Genomic DNA, 23,847 nt, shown 5'->3' with positions numbered 1-23,847 from the left:
TGAGGCTTCCCTGCCAGCTTTAGATGCACTTTATTTCCAGGATAATGGCCGGATCTCGGGAAACACCACCTCCTATGTGGCCATGTAGCCATGCCCCCGGTTGTACTGTATTTATCACAGTTCGTACAGTGAAGTGTTAAACACATGAATTAATGTACAAACACACACACTTTAATATTGTGTCCATACTGTTTTGGAAAACATGTACACAATACATGTTTGACTTTTAAAGCATTACACAGTAACAGGTTTTGGATTGAACTGTTTTTTTAAAGTTAGTATTATGCAAGAAAAGCACAAGATGCCAATACTTTCAGTAAATTGTTTCTGTCCTACAAACTTTCAGAATCGCACATGCAGTTTGTTTTTAGATGCAATTTGAAATTTAAAAAAGGAGCATCATTGAACCATGTGATAGTTCACATTAAAGGTAGAATTTGAACATTTCATGCCGTGTGATGAAGTGGTATAGTGGTTAATGGAGCTAGACCCGCTCGATTTTGAATCCTCGGTGCAGCCTCTCAATTTTTTTTTTTTTTAAAGGATTATAATTGGCGCTTCGTATTTTTATTCTTAAAAAAGGAGGATTATAATTTGAAAAACGAAGAGGCCGATTTACCGTGACCCGGGAAACTTTTTTGGGGCATGGCATTTGACACCTGCCATGCTCCTACCCCTACTGCTTCCCATTGTACAACTGTCAACAACACCGGTTTCTGCACACGAAAATCTCAACGAGACACAAGATGACGTCGAACGTGCCCCAAGTCACGTGAAGAAGAGTAGGCGGGCACTGAATTCGGATTGGAACTAGGCTCTACCTTTTATGTAGTCCGGATACACCAAAGTAGGAAGTAGATGAGGAAATGCAAGCGTTGTATTGACAGCAGCGAAAAACATCCGAGGTTCTGTAAAGGGGAGAGGTCCGCGCCGGGCGAGGAGCACGGGCAACTATGGCCCACCAACCAGCGGTGAGAGCGATTGGATAAGTTCTGGGAAGGTGAAAAGAGGCTGGGATGTTTTGGGGAAGTGTTGCTGCAACGTTTCTGGGAAATTGGCTGAGAGTACTGAGGGAGAACGGGGGCTCTGTCCTCTGGACTTTTGATGGAATATTAGGAGTTTGACTGTAAAGTTTAATTATGTGAGAGCTGTGGATGCGTCTCACCCCTTAACACAAGCACGGAGAAACTTAATTTGGAAGGTGTTGAGTGGCAAATGTGGATCAATACACATCCATTATTGTCTCCTTTTGTATGTTTCAGGCTGTGTGATCTACTAAACAAATGTATAGTCTGTGTGCACATTAGTTGCGTGTTGACAGTCTAATGAAGAGTGCTAGATGTCCAAGACGTGGCAGAATAGAGTTTGTTTAGCTACACTTTTTTCTTTGATGATTGTGCATGTTTTGTGTTAAATATGATACATGCGTGTTATCACTTTGTAATGGTGTAAGCTTTATTGCTGTGCTTTAGTAACCGCTTAAAGTGTATTGATATTTTTGTTTTGTTTAACTGAATGTTATCTAGTAATGCACTCCAGCTAAACTGTCAGTGATGCATCAGAACAGGATCTGCTAATGCCATCAGTAAACTCGGTTCAGAGTGTAATGCTTGTTGTTGGTAGGATTTTATTCGTAAGACGTGCTTTAATGAACAGAAAGCACTCAACAAATGAAAATGTTAATAATAAAGTCCATCTTGCACATGGGTGTCTATAACAGGAAAAATTATAGCTTTAGTGGGGCATTTGAGGGTTGACGTGGCATATGCTGGCAGCACATGGTCATGTGGGGCATGGTGACTATGCAAACCGTGTGCTGAAATTAAGGCATTAGAGACTGGCTTTTGCCCGTGATGGCAGCTTCTGCGCAGGTACACATTACGTATGGTGACTTAATACACCATGTTAAGACATTACTGGGGAGTTCAAGACTGCACTTTGCATTGTGATGGCACCTACACAGTTGGGTTTATATCATAGCCTATGGTGGCATTACTTCGTGAGTTTAAGGCTGCACTTGACCCATGCCTGACAAAGCCTATTGACTTTGCAATTGCTTGTTTTGTTAATGCTGTGCACGACTCCAGTATCCACACGTTCATAAAGCAGGGCCAGGTTTTATTTTAAGTGGTGTTAACTATGTAGACAAGAGAGGGGGCAACACACCATGTATGTAAACTACTCTTAAGCTTACATGTAAGCAAACTGGACGGGGGTCTGCAGATACTTTTGAATGCAGCTCCCATGAGCCTGCACCATTCACTATGCTGACTAGAGCTGATGGGATTTGAAGTCTAGACCTGATAGGATTTTGTAGTCAAAGAAATCTGGACAGCCAAATGTTGCAGAACCCTGAATAAGAAACATTACTTTCACCTTTTGATTATTAGCTGGGGATTTGTATGACCGCAACAGAAATCCACCATGGTATGTCGTGAACTTGCGGCACTACCGCTCTACTCTAGTGGTTGCGCATTAAGGCTGCGTACTGCCCAAGCTCTATGAAAGCAAAGAGCCCTCTTGTGAAGCTATATATCGCAGCACCATAGGTCATCTGGGCTCTTCCACTAGCACTAGTCACGCTCTCTGGAAAGACATGTCTTATAACATTGGCAAGTGCAATGACGCCACTGTAAGCCCACAAGATCTAAGGTAATTAAACCCATCAGAAAAGTCAAATTATTTTACGCCCTTGGGTCCATGGCCGCGCTATATGAATGTTATAAAGGAACAACGAGTTGAGCAAAATACCATTACAGCAGCCATGACAATTCACCTTCTTTACAAAGAAATACCAATGTTTCTCAGCTCATAAATGTGCATTTGTAATATTGAATGAGTGTAACGCTCACCTGGTTCCCACGGAGGCGCGGCGTCGAAGGCGCAGAACTCTGAAGATGGACAGGAAGGGCCCCTCTATTCTGGCTTCCCTGGCTCGTTGGATACCCTCCTGTGCGTGAAAAGGGAGTATTACCAACTGTGGAACAATGCTCAAGCCTCCCACTCCCTTCCAACCCTCCACGATACCTCCTCCACGATTCCCCGTGAAGCCTCACCTTAGGGTTTGGAAGGATGAGCTCTCCATCCTGCTTCTGATGCAGGGGCGCGTTGAAACCCAGTTACTTCACTGGATTGAGGATTGATGGGAGTTCAGGTAAGCTTGACTGTTCAGGTAAGGCGCTGTAAAAGTTCTGTTCAAAAGTTCAAGCTTAATAATAATGTTCGTTGTCTAATTGCAGCAAGCGCTAATGCTTATGTCTTTTTCCCCTTAGGGGCCGGGGTTCGGAGTGCCGGAGATATGTGAAACAGTTCTGGATGAGCGCTCAGGTAATGTCTTTGCATTCGCTCATTCAATGTCTTTGTCTTTTTTCCCCATAGGGGCCGGGGTCCGGAGATGCCAGGAAGCGGCAGGACCCGAAATGCAGTGGGAATAATCCAACAGGTAAGACTTAAAAGGAAACTGAGCTTTCCTTATTCCTTTTCTCCCTCTCACCTTTGTTCTTGTCTTTTTTCCTCTAGGCGCCGGGGCGTAGCTGAATCCGGAAGATCGCTGCTGAAGATGGAAGTGCCTTGCAAAGGTGAGTAAAATGCAGCGCTGCAGCGATCTAAACGAAATGCCTTTAAAATGATGTCTTCCTTTTCAGGGCCGTTGGAGAAATGACTCCGGGATGCAGATTTAGCAGGTAAGGGCTTTTCTTCTCCTATTCTCTTCCTTTCTCCCCTTGCAGGTGTTCCAGGGTGCTGGCAGGCGTGGCTGAAGTCAGGATGCAGGAGCTGACACGGTGAGCGTCCAGCTGCTAGGTGCAGAACAACGCGAAGCATGTGTGGCTGTTCGGGTGGGGTTTAAATAGCCTTGGAAGAAGTTCCTGGTATGTATCCTTCCACCAATCAGGTATGTATCCTTCCCCGACCACACCCGGGTGGTGAAGTAGTCCTACAGGTTAAGTAGTCCCATTCAGGCCTCAAGAGGGCCTGGATGAAGCAGCAAGGTCTGCATCAGGTAAGTGTGCACCCAAGCACTGAAACACATTGTCACAACTTTTACGCAATAGGAAAAGGATACAGATTTTTAAAGGATACAAGATCAGCCTCCGCTTAGGGAACCTCTTCACTCTGGGATAACCTGGATTATAACCAAGATGGTTCTGGGATATCTTGAAACGTGATTTTGCACAAGACTTTCCCCCCAAGAGCGCAGCCTGTAGAAGGTAGTAACTAACAGGCCAGGGGCTTAAGTGGAAAGGCAGGAGCAGCGACAACAGAGCTAGAGGAACAAAGAAAAGGATAGTTTAAGATAGCAGCCAAAGGTACAAAATACAATACTTGTTCCCTTCTTGACCCCTCTTACCTGCTTAGATAGGTAGGAAGTCCCGTAACCTGAAAGTGTGTAGTAGGAGGTTGGCTTGATGGTAGAAAATGGAAGTCCCAGTAGAAGAAAGTTTGTGCAAAGATCCACCTAACCCGAACGGCACGAGGGCGCGTCTAATAGTGTCCAAAATAAACCCCAAATATAAACAGCAAAGCGTCCCAAATCCAGGGAGTGACCAGCAGAAACAGGAGAGCGTCCGTTTGGTCACTTCAGTGTGTAGAGCGTTGTCTTCTTGTGAGCAGCGCCGTGTATTTTCCTGTGGTAAAGAGTTCGTATACTTTCTGTGTAGGAAGTAGGCAAAGAACAAATCCAAAATACAAGCCAGGAGTTCGTTAACCAGGGGGAAACAACCGAGGGAGCCAGGAGCCAGAAATCGAGGGAAAAGACGTCAGAATAATCCTTGATACAAAGCCGGGTCAGGAATCAGATGACAGGAAGATAACCGTAGGTAATCGTAGATCGAGTACTCGAACTGAATAGTCAGTTTTAGGAGCACCCGTTACAAGGACACGCCACACTAAGTACTGGGATCTGTTTCAGAACGCAAGTCACGTTGTGGGCGTTTCCCGTGACTGCGAGCCGAAGGAATTCTGGACCTTGTAGTGCGGCGGATTCCGTGGGCTGAAAACAGTCTCCAGGGCAGTTTCCAACTGGAAGTAGATATCTGCAAGTGTCTTGAAATAGGAATGCGGGGCATGACAGTACCCCCCCCGCAAAGGACGACCACCCCTGCGGGCACGCAGTCTTTCCAACCAAAAGGCCCGCAAGAGCCGGGGTGCATGCAGATTCGAGGCCGGTTCCCAAGTCCTATCTTCAGGACCGTAACCCTTCCAATCAATCAGGTAGAAACGTACTCCACGACGCAGACGGGAGTCCAATATAGCATGTACTTCATATTCATCATCACCCTGTACCATAACTGGAGCAGGGGCGACAGGAAGTCGAGTGCCAGGTACAAAAGGACGGAGTAGAGATACATGAAAGACTGGGTGAATCCGCCAATGGGATGGGATGTCCAAACGGACAGCAACCGGATTGAGACAAGAAAGGATCTTGTAGGGACCCACATAACGGGGCATGAGTTTCCTTTTACCCCGAATGTTGAGGTGTTTGGTTGCCAACCAGGCACGATCACCGGGGACATAGGAGGGGGCAGGCGACCGATGTTTGTCCGCTTGCGTCTTTGTCCGGAGTTGTGCAGCTTGTAGATGTAATATAACGGAATTCCGTATAGCAATCAGAGTGTCTCTCGTGGATTTTGCTGCAGGGATTTGATCCAAGGAAGGTAAGACAGGTGGAAGTATTCTTGGATGTAATCCATACAAGGCGTAAAATGGGGAACATCCTGTTGAAGTATGTCGAGAGTTGTTATAAGCAAACTCCGCTGTCCCCAGAACGGATAACCAATTTGTCTGATGCTGTAAACACAGGCAACGAAGGTATTGTTCCATGGTGCCATTTGTGCGTTCGGTTTGTCCGTCCGTTTGAGGATGATAAGATGATGAAAGCCGTGCATCAATCCCCAAAGAATGGGTAAGGGCTTTCCAGAACCGTGAAGTAAATTGAGTACCCCGGTCAGAAATCATGATTGTGGGTAGTCTGAAGAATCGTACCACATGATCGAAAAAAAGAGTAGCCAATGAGGAGGCGGTAGGTATACCTGAGCACGGTACAAACCGTGCCATTTTAGTGAATACGTCCACCACCACCAGCACCGTTGACATTCCCTTAACCAAGGGCAGTTCCACCACGAAATCGAGTGACACCGTATGCCATGGGCGTGGAGGAAGCGGCATGTTCATTAATAGACCAAATGGTTTCCCTGGTTGTCTTTTACATTGTATACATATTGCACACGTAGATACGTATGCCGCGGTATCCTTTTTCATACCTGGCCACCAACACCATCTATGTAGCAGGTCATAGGTTTTAAGCTGGCCTGGATGTGCAGCTAACGGGGTATCATGGGCCCATTCCAAAGCCTTCCGTCTGGTGTGGTTGTCAGGTAAGTATAAAAGACCATGAACATAAGGAAGACCTGTGACAACCTGGGCACCCAAGGTGTCGAGATAAGCGGCATGTTCATTGGCCCACTGTCGAACTTGATCCAGAAGTGAGGGGGAGACCGAACAAACACAAATGACAGAACCCGAAGGTAGCATAGGGGTAACCGAGTCCCGGGTGTCGAAATCGGCACCGACTCGGGATAATGCATCTGCCTTTCCGTGGAGAGGTCCAGGGCGATAAGTGACTATAAAGTCAAATAACGTGAAAAACAAATGCCAACGTATTTGTCGAGCATTGGTACATTTTGCGTTGGAAAGGGCCTGTAAATTCCGATGGTCAGTGTACACAGTTACTGGATGTCGAGCACCCAGAAGATGGTGTCTCCACTCCTTAAATGCTGCTCGAATTGCTAGGAGTTCCCTTTCCATAACAGTGTAATTACGTTCAGCCTGAGACAATTTACGGGAGTAATAAGCCACCGGATGTAGTTGTTGTGTAGTGGGGCAGATCTGCGACAAAATAGCCCCCACCGCGATAGCGGATGCGTCAGCCTCCACTATAAACGGAAGGGAAGGGTTCGGGTGTTGCAGAACGGGAGCAGTAGTAAAGGCCTCCTTTAATGCCTCAAAGGCCGACTGGGCTTTGCAATCCCAAAGGAATGGAATCTTCGGGCTAGTGAGACGGGTCAAGGGCGCTACTATCTCAGAAAATGAGGCAATAAAGCGTCTGTAAAAGTTCGAGAAACCCAAAAAAGATTGAAGTGCCTTTACAGAATCTGGGACTGGCCAGTCCCTTACTGCTTTAACCTTGGAAGTACACATGAGCACCCCATTCGCAGATATCTGAAACCCCAAAAACTCAACTGATGATGCATGGAATACACATTTTTCCAATTTGGCATAGAGAGAGTGTGTACGTAATCGCTGCAGTACAGAGCGAACGTGTTGGATATGTTGGGTGAGGGAATCCGAGAAGATCAAGATGTCATCTAAGTAGATCACGACATAGCAATCTAGTACATCTCCGAAAATATCATTAACAAAATGTTGGAATGTAGCTGGAGCATTGCAAAGTCCAAAGGGCATGACGCAATACTCATATAGTCCAAACTTTGTTTTGAAAGCGGTTTTCCACTCATCCCCGCTTCGTATCCTCACCAAATTATATGCCCCTCTAAGATCCAATTTGGTAAAAATAGTGGATGATGTCATCTTATCAAGCAACTCCGTTATGAGGGGCAATGGGTACTGGTTCTTGACTGTTACCTTGTTTAAGGCTCTGTAATCCACGCAAGGGCGTAGATCCCCTTCTTTTTTCGGTACGAAGAAGATAGGTGAGGCAGCAGGGGACCGGGAAGGTCGAATATGTCCCAGAAGCAATGCCTTCTCCACATACTCTTTCAAGTGTTCTTCTTCGTTTCGGGTCAGAGAGTAAACACGACCATGAGGTACTACTGCCCCAGGTACCAAATCAATGGGACAATCATAACAACGATGCGGAGGGAGTTTTTCTGATAACCCTTTGTCAAACACATCGGAAAAGTCTTGGTATACTGCTGGTAGTTCGGGATTAGAGTCTCCCAGCGTGGCATTAACAGAGGAGATGTTAGATACCAAAGCCAAACAGGGAGATGAAGGTGTCGCACCGGGGCTTCGAGAACAATGTTGGGTACAGAACGCAGAAGCAAAATGAACTGTTTGTTTAACCCAATCAATAATTGGGTTATGAGTCCGGAGCCAAGAAAGACCAAGAATGATCCCGAATTGCGGGGCTGAAATAAGGTCGAAAACTATTTGCTCAATGTGTTCTCCCGAGGTAGACATGCGAAGTGGGACAGTCTGTTCCGTTATCCATCCGGACACCAGATGAGAACCATCCACTGCGTGTACTTCCTCAGGTGTAGTTTTCGGAACCACAGGTATACCATAGTGTTGAGCTAATTGTATGTCCATATAGTTTCCACTAGCCCCCGAATCGATCATAACTGGACTGGTGAAGGCCTCAACACCCGGGAGGACGAAACGCATGGCAAGATAGACGTGTGAGGAGGAAGGGTACTGGTCCGAGCCATCCATATTGCGACTCATCCTTAGGGCTCGATTTAAGGACGAGTCCTGGCGTTTCCCGCTACCTTAACAGGTCTCTTGGGACATGCACGAATGAAATGGCCGGATTGACCGCAATAGAAACACAGGTTGTTAACCATACGTCGTTCTCGTTCTGTTTTGGTTAAGGGACCTCTGATGGCCCCTATTTGCATTGGCTCGGTTTCTCCTGAGGGAGTAGCAGGAGTTGTTTCTGCTTTGACTGAGAAGCGAAGGTCAGGAACACGCCGTTCGCCACGTCTTTGCCGTAGCCGAGCGTCAACTTGTAGGACCAAGTCCAACAGTTCCGGGAAGCCCGTTGGTAAAGCTGGTACCACTGATAAGGAGTCTTTCAACTCATCCGAAAGACCCTTATAGAAGACAGCTGCCTTCTTCTGTTCGGGCCAGGTGGTTTCTGCTGCCAATTGGTTAAAGCGAGTGAGGTAAGACAGAAGATCTGATTTGCCTTGACTGATAGCAAGGAATTCAAGGTCTGAGGTTTGTGCCTTGTAACGCATATCAAATACGCTATTCATAGACTGAATAAGGGCATCAAAGTTATATAGGGCTGGATCATTGGCTTCGAGTAAAGGGTTAGCCCAAGCCGCCGCTGTTCCTCCCAGATGGGAAAGGAGAAACGCTGCTTTGGTAACAGCGTCAGGAAATGCCAATGGTCGACAAAGAAAATGTAAACGGCATTGATTGACAAAGGTCCGATAAGTCTTAGGATCTCCATAGAAGCGTTCTGGAGGGGCCAAAGGGAAAGGTCCAGGAAGCACAATGGGTGCAGACGATTGTGCCTGGGGTACAGGAGGGGCTGCTGCAGCAGCGGCATCACCGAACTCCTCATCGGGGGGTAAGGGCTGCACAAAACTCTGTAGCACATCCATACGTTGATGGAGAGTCGCATTAGCAGATGCCATATCGGTGCGTAAGGTCGCAAAGGCTTGTATCAAAGCCGCCATTGGATCCGCTCCCGTTTCCATAACCGATAGGCAAAAGTAATAGGCTCCTAAATCTGTCACAACTTTTACGCAATAGGAAAAGGATACAGATTTTTAAAGGATACAAGATCAGCCTCCGCTTAGGGAACCTCTTCACTCTGGGATAACCTGGATTATAACCAAGATGGTTCTGGGATATCTTGAAACGTGATTTTGCACAAGACTTTCCCCCCAAGAGCGCAGCCTGTAGAAGGTAGTAACTAACAGGCCAGGGGCTTAAGTGGAAAGGCAGGAGCAGCGACAACAGAGCTAGAGGAACAAAGAAAAGGATAGTTTAAGATAGCAGCCAAAGGTACAAAATACAATACTTGTTCCCTTCTTGACCCCTCTTACCTGCTTAGATAGGTAGGAAGTCCCGTAACCTGAAAGTGTGTAGTAGGAGGTTGGCTTGATGGTAGAAAATGGAAGTCCCAGTAGAAGAAAGTTTGTGCAAAGATCCACCTAACCCGAACGGCACGAGGGCGCGTCTAATAGTGTCCAAAATAAACCCCAAATATAAACAGCAAAGCGTCCCAAATCCAGGGAGTGACCAGCAGAAACAGGAGAGCGTCCGTTTGGTCACTTCAGTGTGTAGAGCGTTGTCTTCTTGTGAGCAGCGCCGTGTATTTTCCTGTGGTAAAGAGTTCGTATACTTTCTGTGTAGGAAGTAGGCAAAGAACAAATCCAAAATACAAGCCAGGAGTTCGTTAACCAGGGGGAAACAACCGAGGGAGCCAGGAGCCAGAAATCGAGGGAAAAGACGTCAGAATAATCCTTGATACAAAGCCGGGTCAGGAATCAGATGACAGGAAGATAACCGTAGGTAATCGTAGATCGAGTACTCGAACTGAATAGTCAGTTTTAGGAGCACCCGTTACAAGGACACGCCACACTAAGTACTGGGATCTGTTTCAGAACGCAAGTCACGTTGTGGGCGTTTCCCGTGACTGCGAGCCGAAGGAATTCTGGACCTTGTAGTGCGGCGGATTCCGTGGGCTGAAAACAGTCTCCAGGGCAGTTTCCAACTGGAAGTAGATATCTGCAAGTGTCTTGAAATAGGAATGCGGGGCATGACACACATATCCTCTTCTATGAGCCTGGCGCCTAAGGCGCCAGGACTGGGGTCCGCTATGAGCCTGGCGCCAAAGGCGCCAGGACTGAGTCCAAAGGGCCCCGACTTGGGCCCGCTGAGACTTCCCTGGGGAAAATGATGTCTGCCTCTGGGGTTGTTGGGCCCGGCCTGGCTCCTTAGAGGTAGGCATCATGACAATGAGCTATGATCATGCGCGCTGATGAAAGAAAACGAGACTAACAGTGCCAGTGATCAGCTACTTTATTACACCTCTGAAAACGAGCAGATGGCGCTTTATCAATCTGTGTGTGTTTTGACTGCATTTTTGTATTGCCAGAGGTGTCGTGTGCGAAAATGGGAGAGAGTAAAGGATCAGAGAATGGAGAGGGAGAGGATGAAGTGCAGATCATCAGCGCCGATTCGAGCTATCTTGCAGACAATTGCACCTTTATGTTCCTGTGAGCTGCTGAGCCTCGGCCTCACGGCTTGCAGCTTTATTTCTTTGTGTGTCTATTAGTTCCTCTTCAAACCCATCCTGGCCCGACTTCCCACCAGACATTTCAGCCAACATTCTGCCCGCTTTCCATAATTGCTGTGTAGTGATTTACCTATAACTATAATTGAGTTTGGTCTTGGACGTAGTGATGTCACACATATTGGACTACAGATGTAGTGGAAAGGGTGTGGCTTGGGGATTCGAGGGGTGACAGTTTATGGCCAGCTGAGCTGAGGGGCTGGTGGATGTCCTCAACAATACCTGATTTACATCTTGTAACTTTAATCACTTGAAGAAATAAATGCTAATCAAGATCAGCATAACTCCGACTCATTTGTGAACCCAGAACTCTTCATTGGCGATGAGGATAGGATCTGGGTTCCTAAAAGAGCCAATAAGTATACCATCACCCCCATCAACATTGATTAATACTGCTATTAGATACCACTGCCTACCACACCTAGGGCAGCAATATCTTACCAGCAACTCTGGTCTCCTAATGACAGCACCCTACCTCCATCACCCTCATTTAAACAGCTGCCTTAAGTGCACTGAGCCTCTGTGTATCCAGCACCGATACTGGTCTTCATCAACACCCTACCCGGTCATGCTGACTCCGCCTCTGCATACCCATCGCCCATACTGGTCTTCATTGACAGCACCTACCCGGCCATGCTGACCTTCATGCACACGGCCACATACAGCCTCTCTGTAACCAGCACTAATGCTGGCCATCAGTGACAGCACCCTACCCGGCCATGCTGACCTCCAAACCCTTCACACAACCACGCATTAACCTCTCCCCGTACCAGCACTCATACTGGCCATCCAACAATCACACCAAAGTGAAATTCATTTCCACAAACGGAAATAATCTCTGGCCAACCAGTACTACCACCAGTTCTCCAGCGTCAGCACCCTACCCGCCCATGTTGACCCTCAACCGACAGTTTTTAATTCCTGTCAAGGCGCTCCTTATTGAGCACAGCGTCAACACCCTACCCGGCCATGCTGACCCTCTAACACACCAAGCATTGAACTTAACATTGGCACTCAACTAGTGCCTAATGAAACACTAAAACAGCACCCCAAACGGCGCAGATGGTTGTTACCACATAACCATACGGAACTATTTTCCATGAATTCTTTACTGTCCATTGATTACTCGCTGAACCTGAAAGAAAACATTTGTTAAACCCAACAATTTCACTAACTCTAATACAGACTAACATAGGCCACGACATTCATCATCTCAACACCACTCTCATGACCTGGAATGGTCCTCACATCACTGACTGCTCTTAATACACTCGGTTGTAGCACCACAATTCCCTAAAAAAAAAAAAAAAAAGAAAACGCAAGTATTCGTGGTCTAGTTCCTCTAACACCACCATATTGGCATCGATACTCCAGTCATTTCGGTCGTCCTTGTCCTCTTCCACCTTTTACATATTTGCTGTTCTTCAAATTAACATTTTTCTTCTTTTTTATTTACTTGATTTAATCAAATGATTTTTACAAGAAAGAAAAATAAAGTAGTCGTAAAGAGCATGTGAGTCAAACAGCGGCATCAAAAGAAATCAGGAGAAAACAAAGAAAGAGAAAAATATGTCCAGAGTCCAAATCACTGCTTATCAAGTTCAGGACTGACGTTAAGAATCTGTTTCAGGATTTGGGCTGTAGCAATTGTCCAGGCCGTCTTTTCACCGCTGATTAATCTCTCCCACCAAATTGCTTCCTCCTGAGTGTAAGATGCCGTCAGGTGGGGGCGGACATATTTTTCGCTAAGTGAGTGGGTTCCAGGGCAGTTCAGTAAAAGATGCCGAAGGGTTTCGGGCTCTTCTTCATTTTTGCAAAAATGACATCTATTTGAGCTGGATTGGCCTCTGATCGCCCTGATTTCGTTTGTCTCCAAAAGGTTGAGGCGAGCCCTCAAAAAGATGTTTCTTACTGACTTGTTAGGAAATTTTGCTAGGTAGTTCGGAATTGTGTTCAGTTTGGTCTGTTGAGATGGAAGATGGTTGGTGGACTTAAACTGAGCCGCTCCATCAAGAGTTTTTATCCAGTCTAACTCTTCCAGTTTCCTTTTTATTTTTGTTGGGTTCTGTGTAAGCTCCTCTTCTGATTGCGAGATTTCATTCAGCTTGTTTTTACACGATGTTTCCCAGTTTTTCAGAGCTGGACATTTCCCACCTTCGATTTCCTCCCTAATTATGTCCAGAATGATAGGTCGGTTTGGGAGTCGGGTTTTCCTATAAAGCATCATGCTGTGGATTTCGATGGTCGCTGCTAGCGAGAGGAGGCGTAGTTCTCTTCGGATCATCAGCATAGATGTACCCTTCGGAAGGCCTAAGACAGCGTGCCAAAAGAGCCCCTCCAACCGAATCCAAAGTTTCTCTGGGATTTGTAGCATGGCCTCCGCCGCATATGACAGTGAGGGCACCACCTTTGCTCGATAGAATCTTAGCGTTGGGGCCAGTGAGAATCGGCCATATTTTTTGTCTACCGCTCGTGCTTGTGCAGCTAGGTTCCGAACCTTGTTCAGGAGAGCTTCCTGTGCTGCTTCATTGTTTTTTTGTACAGTCAAGCATCACACCAAGATATTTGAAACAGTGAACCTTTTCCAGTGCTGTTCCGTTTAGGAACCAGCTCAAGCGTTCTTTGGTCCTTTTTTCCAGTACCAAGATCTTGGTTTTCGCTACATTAATTTGTAGGTCGTTGAACTGTATAAATTCTGCCAAGTTATTAAGTTGGCTTTGGAGGCCGATAGGGGTAAGATCCATCAGGATCATGTTGTCGGCATACAGCAGACGAGTAGTTTTTCTGGATCCCATAGTTGGTGGAAAGGAGCGAATTGAGAATTCAGTGGCCTGAAAGTCGCCCATGTAGGCTATAAAAAGAGCGGGCGCTAAGGGACAGCCGTGCTTCACCCCTCTGCTTGATGGAATTTCCTTTGATAGCAGGCCTGCTTGGTTTAGCCTGACTCTTATCCTGGTGTTCTCATGCAGCGCCCGAATTGGTTGTAAAACTTCTTGTGGGCAGTTCCACTCGCAAAGTTTCCTCCATAGAATTGTTCTATTGACCTGGTCAAACGCTTGTGCCAGGTCAATGAAAGCCAGAAAAACGCGAGGTACCCCCTCAGTGATTTTATTTTTTAATGCGCTCAGAAACAGAATATTTGCTGAGGTCCCGATGTTTTTAGTGAATCAGTTTGGAAAGGATCCGCACACTCAGCGTTTTGAGTCCAGCGCTGGAATTGCTTTAGGAGGAGGGCCCCAAACACTTTTCCAATTACATCCAGAAGTGCTATGGGGCGATAGTTCGAAGGGTCCTCTTTGCTGCCTTTCTTAAATATGGGGACCACTATAGAGGTGATCCAGGAAGATGGGATGGATTTTGAGTTCGCTCATCACTTGAAAATCGCACTAATCAGCTCTGACCACTCCTCCGGGTGGGCCTTTAGATCGATGTTTGTGACTCCATCCGGTCCCGGGGCTCTTGAAGATTTAAGCCTACGAATGACCTCTACTATATCGTCTTTGTTACTTATATCGATCCATGATGTCTTTGTGAGGTCAGCTTCAGTTTCAGTCAGAGCTGATGGGGACTTAAAAAGATCTTTAAAGAAATTCACCCTGGACTCTTCTACAATGTTGTTTGCCACACTTTTTACCATTGGTGTTGTGGCAGATCTGAGCAGGGACCAGAATTCACGGGAGTTTTGAAGACTCATTTTCTGCAACATCAGTTCGGCGTCCTGCTGATGGAGCGTATGACGATGGTGCGAGACCCAGGATTTGTAATCAGATTGTACTTTGCGCAGCTGGTCAAGGGTTTCTTGCGAGGGATTTACTTTAACATGGCGCTTCAGTTTCCGTAGGGCCCGTCGTTTTTCTACCAGAGTCTTGCAGTATGTGTGGCTTCGAGTACCTGACGTTGGTTTTGACCCTGTGGCTTGTGATGTAAATGGGACCAAAAGAGGCTGATAATCGGGGACTGTCGCCGCAGCGTTAGCTGATCGTGGTTCAGGTTTGCTTAGATATTGTGATGTGATGATCGCTAAAGAATTTACCGAAAGTTTCAGACGATTTCTTTGCTGATTACACTCAATTTGGCACAACATGGAAGGTTTTTCGGTGTGAAGAGATTTCCACTTCAAGGATAGCTGATTATGATCACTCGCACTTGTGGCGATTACCTCAAAAGAGACAGCTTGCTCAGCCAGAGGCTTGGTGACAAAAACGTGGTCAATATCCGCAGAAGATCCTCCTCTCGACCAGGAAGGCAGACGGTTTGGTCTTGGGAAAAGGTCGCCTCCATTCACAAAGGCTCTAGATGACATTAAGTTTTTCCACTTTTTGCCTCTAACTTCCCTGTTACGGGCAAATGTTTGCTGGGCGCCTGTCGTTTCCCGTGGGCAGCAAGTAGCATTTAAATCACCGCATATTATTACATTTGCCGCTGACTGGTCCACCAGCATTGTATCAATGGTTTTTTCGACCATGAGGAGAAAGGTTTTATCATCAATGGTTGGTGGGTTCCAATAAACGTTTGACACCCAGCAACGATGTCCGAGGTCTTTTTTTCGAGTCTGTGTGCTGCTCCCATTGGAGTAGTATTCCAAGCAGATGCGTAGATGACAATACAATTTTCAGGAGGTGTAGCCCGCTACCTAAACGGATCGCGGTTAAAAGTCCGGACGAGGGGCGGCCAAAAGCCCCTCTTTGGGCAGGGGAAAAGGTTATGGTATATCCATCCATAGTGGGTTTGTCCATCATCCATGATTCCTGGCTGCACAGGACGTCATATTGGCCCAGGTTTGTGTCGCCTTCTTTGGTCAAATGGAGAAAACCCCTGGTATTCCAGGATCCTAAGGCCAGCTTTTCATTCCGCTTTGGTCTTGCAGTTTCAGCGTCCAGTAGAAGGCGGGCGCATTGCTTTTGTTTCCTGCTAATTGTTAAAGCCTTCGGAATCCAGGACCAAAGATGAGCAAGCGGTGCCTGCTTCGTTTTTAGGGGAGAAGATGTGCCGCTCTGGTTCGGAACTTGCAGAATCGTGCGTTCGATGATGTCTAACGGGCCTTTGGGGAACCGGCCAATACCCAACGGGTCTTTGTAAACTTGGTTATTCCCTGTCTTTCTCGATGTCTCATCTTGCAAAGATTTAGAAGTGCAGGAGCTCTGGTATTCTCTTTGACTCTGCACTCCCGGGGCGTGTGACCTGGATTCGTCACTTAAGTTGTCTTTTTGAGGGTGGTCCTTTGTTTTTCGTAAATAGTGCTCTTGTATGTCATGCTCCTGGTAGACTGGGCCTTTGGGCTCTTCTGTAGAAGTAAATTCATAGCGCTTGTTTTTGGTTGAATATAGGGCTCTATTGTCCAGTTTAAGAAGATCAAACCCCAATTTTAGGAAGTGTTCTTCAGCGTCCGAGATCATGAGTTTTGCTGACGTAGAAGGAATGTATAGGTATGCAGTTGCTTGCTTTCCTTCATGGAACGGTTCAACCAACGCAATGTCTTCAGTTTTCAGATGCCTCAAAGACGGGATGCATTTGAAGAGATTTAATACATAACCGCGATTTAGAATTATGTATTTCTTATTGTCAGGAAGTTATTCTAACTTAAAAGTGCGAGTCTTCATAGATCTGGAGGGCGATTTCCGGTAGCTTGCTTTTTCGTTGCGTTTATGGTCCTGCAGATTATCTTTTCCTGAGTGGTGGTCTACAGGATCTTGAAGTTGAATTTTTACTTTTCTATTTGAAAGATCTTTGTTTACTTTCCCCCTGCTGATTTTTGCAGATGGCTGTACGGGGGACAGAAACTACGTATTGACTTTCTCAGAATTATTTTGTTTAGAGACTGATGACGCAATGTATTCATCATTTGGTTGGTCCCTAGTTCGTTTTTGGATACATGAAACACTTCTTTCATCTGGGCCCCAGGTGGAGTTTACGGTCAATTTCTTGCAGCGATCTTCGAGAGTTAGAAATTTGGAATCGGTTTCTGCAATAAGGTTTATTGGAAGAGCTGTTATTGCCGTTTCGGATACTGAATAGACACTTAAGTTCATTAGATGTGCGTCGAAGTCCACAGCAGCTTCTTTCTCAATAGGAGCAGAGCAGGGGATTGTGGCCGCACCAATGGGCTTGATCTTAAGTTTCGCCTCGGTTGTCACGTTGTTTTCCTTAATGGGTGCGGTCCCTGCTTGCACTTGTGTCGGGAGCCATATATAGGGCCCCCCCTCACTGTTAGAGGTGGCCGTTGCTTGGAGCACCGGCTGCGAGCTTGGTTTCGAGTTGTTTGATTTCCACGCAGCTGGATTAAAGAAATCTTTGTTTGAGGTTGGGGGGATCCTGTCTAAGGAAACCGTTTTAGTGTGGTCATTCGAATCAGACTGAATCATAATCACCTCTTTGTTTATGGAACCGTTTGAACTCTTGCCCACAGGTATGGTTTTCTTTTTTATCGGTGCGGCTATTTTTACCTGGTCTGCTCTTTTCTCCAAGTGGATCTCGTTTTTGCTGGTCGTCTAGACCAGAGGAGTCTGGGAGCTAGTTTCAGCAGTTTCAGATGGACTATTGAATGTGGAAGTGTCACCAGTGATGTACGAGAAATGAGAAGGTTTTCTAATTGGGTCGGTACTTCCTACCAGTTTTTTTTCTGTTCTGTTGTGCAGGCCGTTTATATACCCCTCAAGAAAGATCAGCCTGCTGTTCATTGAAGCTGCAATTGATGTATGATCTTTTAGGGTGTCGTTTATGGATTCATATAATTTACAGAACGGAGCAAGAGCAATCGTTACTGTAGACATGATAGACATCAGGTCCGGCTTTTTCTCCGGAGGATCTTTGAGAGTATTTGCCGGTAGTTCACTTAGCCGTTGGCTCCTCCGCGGACTATTCTGGGTGAGAATTTCCCTGGGTTGAGCTAACGAAATAAGGGGTCTAAAACCTGCAGTCTCATCGACCTGGGCTGGCAAATAAGCCCCTGTAGGGCAGTGCACACTGGGAGCTGGAGCAAGAGATGAGTATTCGGTGTCTGGCTCTGTGCCTGCGTTTAAGGCCCGCTCGTCGACCCCACACCCATTTGGCAGGTGGACCCCAGTGGGGCAATGTTCACTTGGAGCTGAGGCAAGAGATAGGACTATGCTGTCTGGTTCTGTGCCTGTATTTACAGCCTGCTCATCTCCCCCAAGCCCATTCTCCAGGTGTATTAGGTGCGCGGTCCCAGTTTCCGAGTGAGGGGTAGCAGTGTTCGACCTAGTTATTTTAGAAGATTGCGGCAAGACGGTTTGATTGACGACAGCAATGGAAGGAGAGGGGGCAAAAGAGAGGACTGTTTTTGGGCCCAGAGTCTTTTCTCCTGCAGTTTTCAATGGTAGAGTTGTGGGGGTCACCGGACCTCTCTTCACTGTTGGCCACAGGGTTGGATTTGGTACAAACTGCTGAAAGTGGTCAGGTGGTCTTTGAGATCCAAAGTGCCACCTGACGACTGGTTAGGGAGAAGTCCAGGGCGTGGTGCCCCCCTCCTGGTCCATTGCTGAAACCTCGGCTGCACATTGTTGATTCAGCGTTCCTATTTGAGGAGCAGCCTGTTCGAGGACAGCTTTCAGAATTTCTGCATCTGAGGGTTCTTCTGGTGTTGTGTGTCTGCGTTTGCGGAATTTGGCGAAGAAGTAAGAAGTTTTTTACAGGCGAGCTATCTGCTGTGATTTTTGTTGCACCCTTTATGGGAGCCGTTGTAGGACTTGTCGGTCGATTTGGCGTTTTTAAGCTTAGGGTGTGCAACACTTTTTTCCAGATTTTTGGCGGAGATGGACACAACGCTTTCTTCGAGCAGGAGCTGTCTTTATTTTTAGCAGACGCTGGTTAGAGGAGCTGTAGTTTATTTTTAGTGGTCGAAGATTTGGTGACCCACTTTGAGGGCTCTTTGGGCTGATTTGGCAAGATGGTGTTTCTGTAGGCATAACTGAATCCTCGGTGAAGCTTTGCTGAGCTTCCCAACGCTCATGGAACGCCCCCGCTCCAGGTAGGGACGGGCGGGGGTGTAGCTGGATGTAGACTTCTGATCGGTTTGGGGTGGGCAAGGGCGTCAGAGGCGACTCATTTGCCAAGGCAACCTTGGCCCCTTCCACCCCCAATGAGACGGACTGCCGTGTAGTTCCCTCGTCTATAGCGATAAGGGCTTCAGAAGCGCCGGCGGCGGGGTAAAGGGAGCGGGGCACTTCATCAACCAGCACCGATCCACCCGCTCCCCCCCCCTTACCCCCCGCCCCATGCATTTCTCTCTGGTGCCGCTCCTTACTTGGATCCTCCGGTAGGGCCTCTCCTCCGAGACGCACTCCCGGTTTCTCGACAGGCTGCAGAGTGGTTTTCTTGGGAAGGCAGGGAGTCGGGGGGGGGGGGGGGGGAAGGCCTTTCGACTGTTTCGGCCCGCCTTTTCCCCTCTTCCATATCTGATAGGGGCTCGTGAGCCATGTGTCTGTCCATGTCCGTGATTTTTTTTGAGCTTCTTAACTGCCTGCCTTCCTCCATATGCGGGCCTGTACGGGGTCCGCAGGTCTGCAGCGGGCCTGCCTCCGACTGCGAGGGGTTCGACTCTCCCCCTCTGGCACCATCGTCGGCCCGGCTCGCAGCACCGCGGACTGCCGCAGACTGCAATTTACACCGCAATTCGCACCACAGTCCGCTCCGCGGTCAGTAAGGTACTTCAAGTGGGTCCTCCCACAAAAACCTTTCTTCTTTACCACATGTACAACCAACCTTAGTCACGACTGGTACCTCAGCAACAACTTGGTCTTCATTTTCAGTCATCTCTGCCCATTTTAAGCTTTTTTTTCTATACCGAAATTCAATATCCTCTGCGTCCGTAGAATTTGCCACCAAACCTTTAAGGATCGTATGCGGTTTCGCTTCGATATTGCGACCTCTTGCTTCCCTAGTAGGCCTACATTCTGTCCCTTCGAGTAAGGGACCTCCTCTACGTCCCGCGAACGCTCTCCCGTTGCAGATGTTGCACAGCCTCCTGACGTCATCATTTTCACCTCGGCACTGCAGTCAACGCAGCTCTGGCCTCCACTACGTCGCTTCGACACTTCTGTCAGAATAGCGCTCTGCCCGTATGCCAGTTCAAATGTATGGCTTCTGCAGTTCTTCAACTCGATGCCAGTGCCGTCGTGGCGTCTCCCCAATCAGCGGACCCTCGCGTCCTATTTGCTGCACCAACAGTTCCACAGGTACGAAAGGGCTGAAGACTGACCTTAACTTCAACGGGCATAGGCTCTGTATTACTTATTGGCTCCCTCTATAAGGCCGCTTCAGCACCTGCTTTACGGTGATCGCCCCTCACCGCCCTGGCCGCCTAAACGGGATGTTGATGTCGCCCACTATAAAAGCCTTCCAACACCAGGCGCCCAACAACTGTTCAGCGTTCGGCGCTCACTCTTCATGTGGGCAGAGGGGATGGCTCACCTCTGGGGCCCCGGGGGATGGTGGATGTCTCCTTTTAATTTGCGCTTCACTCCGCTCAGCTTCAAAGCTTTAAGCTCGCCTTCAGCTTCCTCCTGTTTCACTGCTGCTCCGTCTCCTTTGCCCTTTCGCCATCCGTCACTGTTTGCGGCACGGAGCTCAGGAATCCTACTCGCCAATGAAGAGATCTGGGTTTATAAATGAGTCGGAGGTATGCTGTTCTTGATTAGCATTTATTCCTTCAAGTGATTAAAGTTACAAGATGTAAATCAGGTATTGTTGAGGACATCCACCAGCCCCTCAGCTCGGCTGGCCATCAACTGTCACCACTCGAATCTCCAAGCCACACCCATTCCACTACATCTGTATTCTAACATGTGTGACATCACTACGTCCAAGACCGAGCTCAATTATAGTTATAAGTAAATCACTACACACTGCACTTCAATGGTGCATGTATTTATGGGGCACCTGCCTCTTTTGTGCCCCCCCTTCTGTGCCCCAGGCGACCGCCCCCCTGGCCCACCCCTAGATACAGCACTGGGTGGCTGCTCGCTACCCACTGCTGCCTACACCCAAAGCTGTTTCCCAGTGTCACAAATTTGGGGTTATACCTGCATCTCCCACCAGCTCGTTTGGAAGTGATGGATGTGACTACCATGACAGATGTGCAGTTTAGAAATACCAATTAACTCAACATAGTTGTTTTGAAATGAACCAGCAGGTGTTTAACTGCTTCTTAAATATATCATTCTGGTTATCATTTTCCTTGGTCTCTATTGGTGGCAAGTGTAACCTGTTGAACATCTACCCAGAGAAAATAAAGTGAACATTCTTTTTTGATATAGTAAAGTGACGGATAATTGATATAGTCAAGTGAAGGATAATTGCAGACAACATAATTACTGAACTGATGAACCTGCCTGTCCAAAACTGCAGAGCAAGATGTTCTTGTATAGGCGGGCACTCAGTACAGTCACTCCTCCTTATCAGTGGTCTTTTTCCTTGTTTTGCACAGTGTTGGTGGGTGCTTCTGGCTTGAGACTGTCCTGTTGTTATATGCTGAGTGACCCTCTGCCCCAGTGATAGCACTTGCCAAGGTGCAGCGTCAGTCGCAGTCATGTGCTAGTGTGTGTTTAAGACTCAGTGTGCCAGTTCTCAAATATGAGTGCAAATGAAAGGAGCGCAGAGAATGCACTCCTTTCATTTGCGCTCAAAGCTGCAATGCTCAGGTCACCTTAATCACAAAAGTGACCTGAGCCTTTCAGGAGGGGCTGGACAATAGAGCAAACATGCACTGTCCAGTCTCCTTTCACACATTAGTGTTGGGAGTGCACTCCCTGTTTTGGGGATGGAAATGCTAGTGTGACAGCTGCGGTTTAAACTGCGGTTGTCACACTACAAAAACAAATCATCACAGGATCAGAAATTACACTGCCATGATTTGCGCCTGTTCCAAGTAAGCTCCTCATTTCTGCGCATTTAAAAGTGGGTTCTGTTTGTGAATTCGGGATGCGCTTTTAAATGCTCAGAAACACCCCCTTATTTGCGTCAATGTTTGAAGGCGGGGAAAAGAGCATCTCCTTAGTTGCACCAAAAAAGGTTTGACAATCTGGCCTAGTGAATCAGCGGCTTGGCATGTGCATGTGTATCGGCACCCAATTCTGGCTCTACACAGACGAGAAAGGGCTAGTACATAGCTTAACTAGGCCCTGCATGTATATGCTCTGCGCCCCCACCTGCAGAGACACAGAAGAACGGTGTGTGCAATGTGCCATCATATCCCTAAAACTAGCATGTATGCATTTGCGTGCTTCCCTACCCGCTAAACTAGTTATTTGCCCCTCGGACCATGTATGCCTTACTGCTGCATGCACAATGTCAGAGCCACCCACCCTGCAGCCGGTTACTACAGTAGCGCATAAGCACCAATGCCATGCTGACTGACTAGAGCAGGATGCAGGCGTGTCCCACAGGAACAGGAACACTCACTCACTAACTAGTATAGCAGTGCAAGCATCTCGGCCATTAATCACAATGAGCTGACCTGGGGTGAAGAGGCACGTGGCCTGTGCACACTGTTATTGCTTATTGTGTGACTATGGCTAACTCACAAGTAAAAGAATAAAGTTGCCAAAACACCACATTATTGTCAACTGAGCCTGAGACAAAGAAGTGCTGGCCCTCAGAAATAAGTTCCAGGGCTCAGCCCTGGTGGAGCACTGGACTCTGTGTATATGGGCTTTCGAATTGGTGTAAGGATACATGGAAATTCAGTTTGCTTTTTATTTTCTGATGTATACACAATCTACCTAGCTGTTTATGGCTTTACCACATATAAGAACCACCTTGTCCTTTGCCCTTGGCCTTAGTCTCAGCCCTAGTCCTTCGTCACATCTCCTTTGTCAAGTCCTCCTCCTTTGTCACAGTTCTTGTCCTTTTGTCATTGTCCTTCTTTATCCTCTGAATGCCTCGAGCAGTCTTTTAGTCACAGTTTCCCTCTCTATGCTAGTTTTGGAGTTCCTGAATCCTTTTCAGTCCATCATTGGTTCCTGTACAGGTCAGGGCAGTCTGGGTCTCGCCAAGTCAAAGGTCGTTCTCTAGCAAAGGTCTGCAATGTAGGACGGACTGCTTCTGACACCAGTTCCCTCTCAAGAATATTTGGAGACAGGCTGGGAGGGTAAATCCTGTTACCAGACCACCTCCCTGTACTCTGGTCTGGTAATTGAGGACTCTCATCAGCTCCACACCTACTGTAATCTCCCTGGCACCTGGTGAGTTGGCACCATTTCATTCCTCATACCTCTGATGCCTGACCTGGCCCGCTGGAACTTTCCTATTCTCTTAACATAGATCACCCGTCATCCTCCCACCTCTCAGGTAGAGAAAAGATCTCTCCACACTCTAGCTTAGCGGCCTCTTTCTCTGTGTCTGATGTTGTTTCTCCCCTCCTCTCTAAATACTTCTCCCCTTTACCTCTTCACAATCCTCCTCTCTTTATGGCTCTAACATCTCTCTTCCAATTCTGTGTGATCTTTTCCTCCAACCGCCTCCTCTTAACAGCGCCAGTGGTGAAGTCAGTGTTCTGCTCGAGGGCACAACGTTATGGGATTCCCAGTAGGTGCTCAACCATCAAGGTAACGCGTCTGGCCCGAACCCTGATCTGTTACAGTGTTTATGACGTTGGCTCCTCAAAACTATTGCCCATCTATGGAGCTCAAAGGATAACTAGAGCCACTACTGGTATATTGGTTATGTTATTGTGGACATCATCATTTGTGAACTTAGTTCATTATGTCCATTAGCGTCACATCAATGGATGTGGCACAGAGAGACTTGGTCTAGGATTAAATTGAAGAGTCATTCAAGCT

At 47.3% G+C, this 23,847-nt stretch overlaps 1 protein-coding gene across 1 annotated transcript in view; it reads left to right on the top strand.

Moving 5' to 3' along the window:
* Positions 1-792: 792 nt before the first annotated feature.
* The window catches only part of IKBKB (inhibitor of nuclear factor kappa B kinase subunit beta), a 1,202,582-nt gene continuing 1,179,527 nt past the window's right edge, over positions 793-23,847 (top strand). The window contains exon 1 of the mRNA XM_069617660.1: positions 793-971. Within this exon, the coding sequence (XP_069473761.1) occupies positions 954-971 (18 nt within the window). The 5' untranslated portion in view covers positions 793-953. The remainder of the gene's footprint in view (positions 972-23,847) is intronic.

This window comes from Ambystoma mexicanum, chromosome 10, assembly GCF_040938575.1.
Source record: "Ambystoma mexicanum isolate Mex_15411 chromosome 10, UKY_AmexF1_1, whole genome shotgun sequence".
Classification (NCBI taxonomy): Eukaryota; Metazoa; Chordata; class Amphibia; order Caudata; family Ambystomatidae; genus Ambystoma; species Ambystoma mexicanum.
This window is presented reverse-complemented; position numbering and strand designations above follow the sequence as displayed.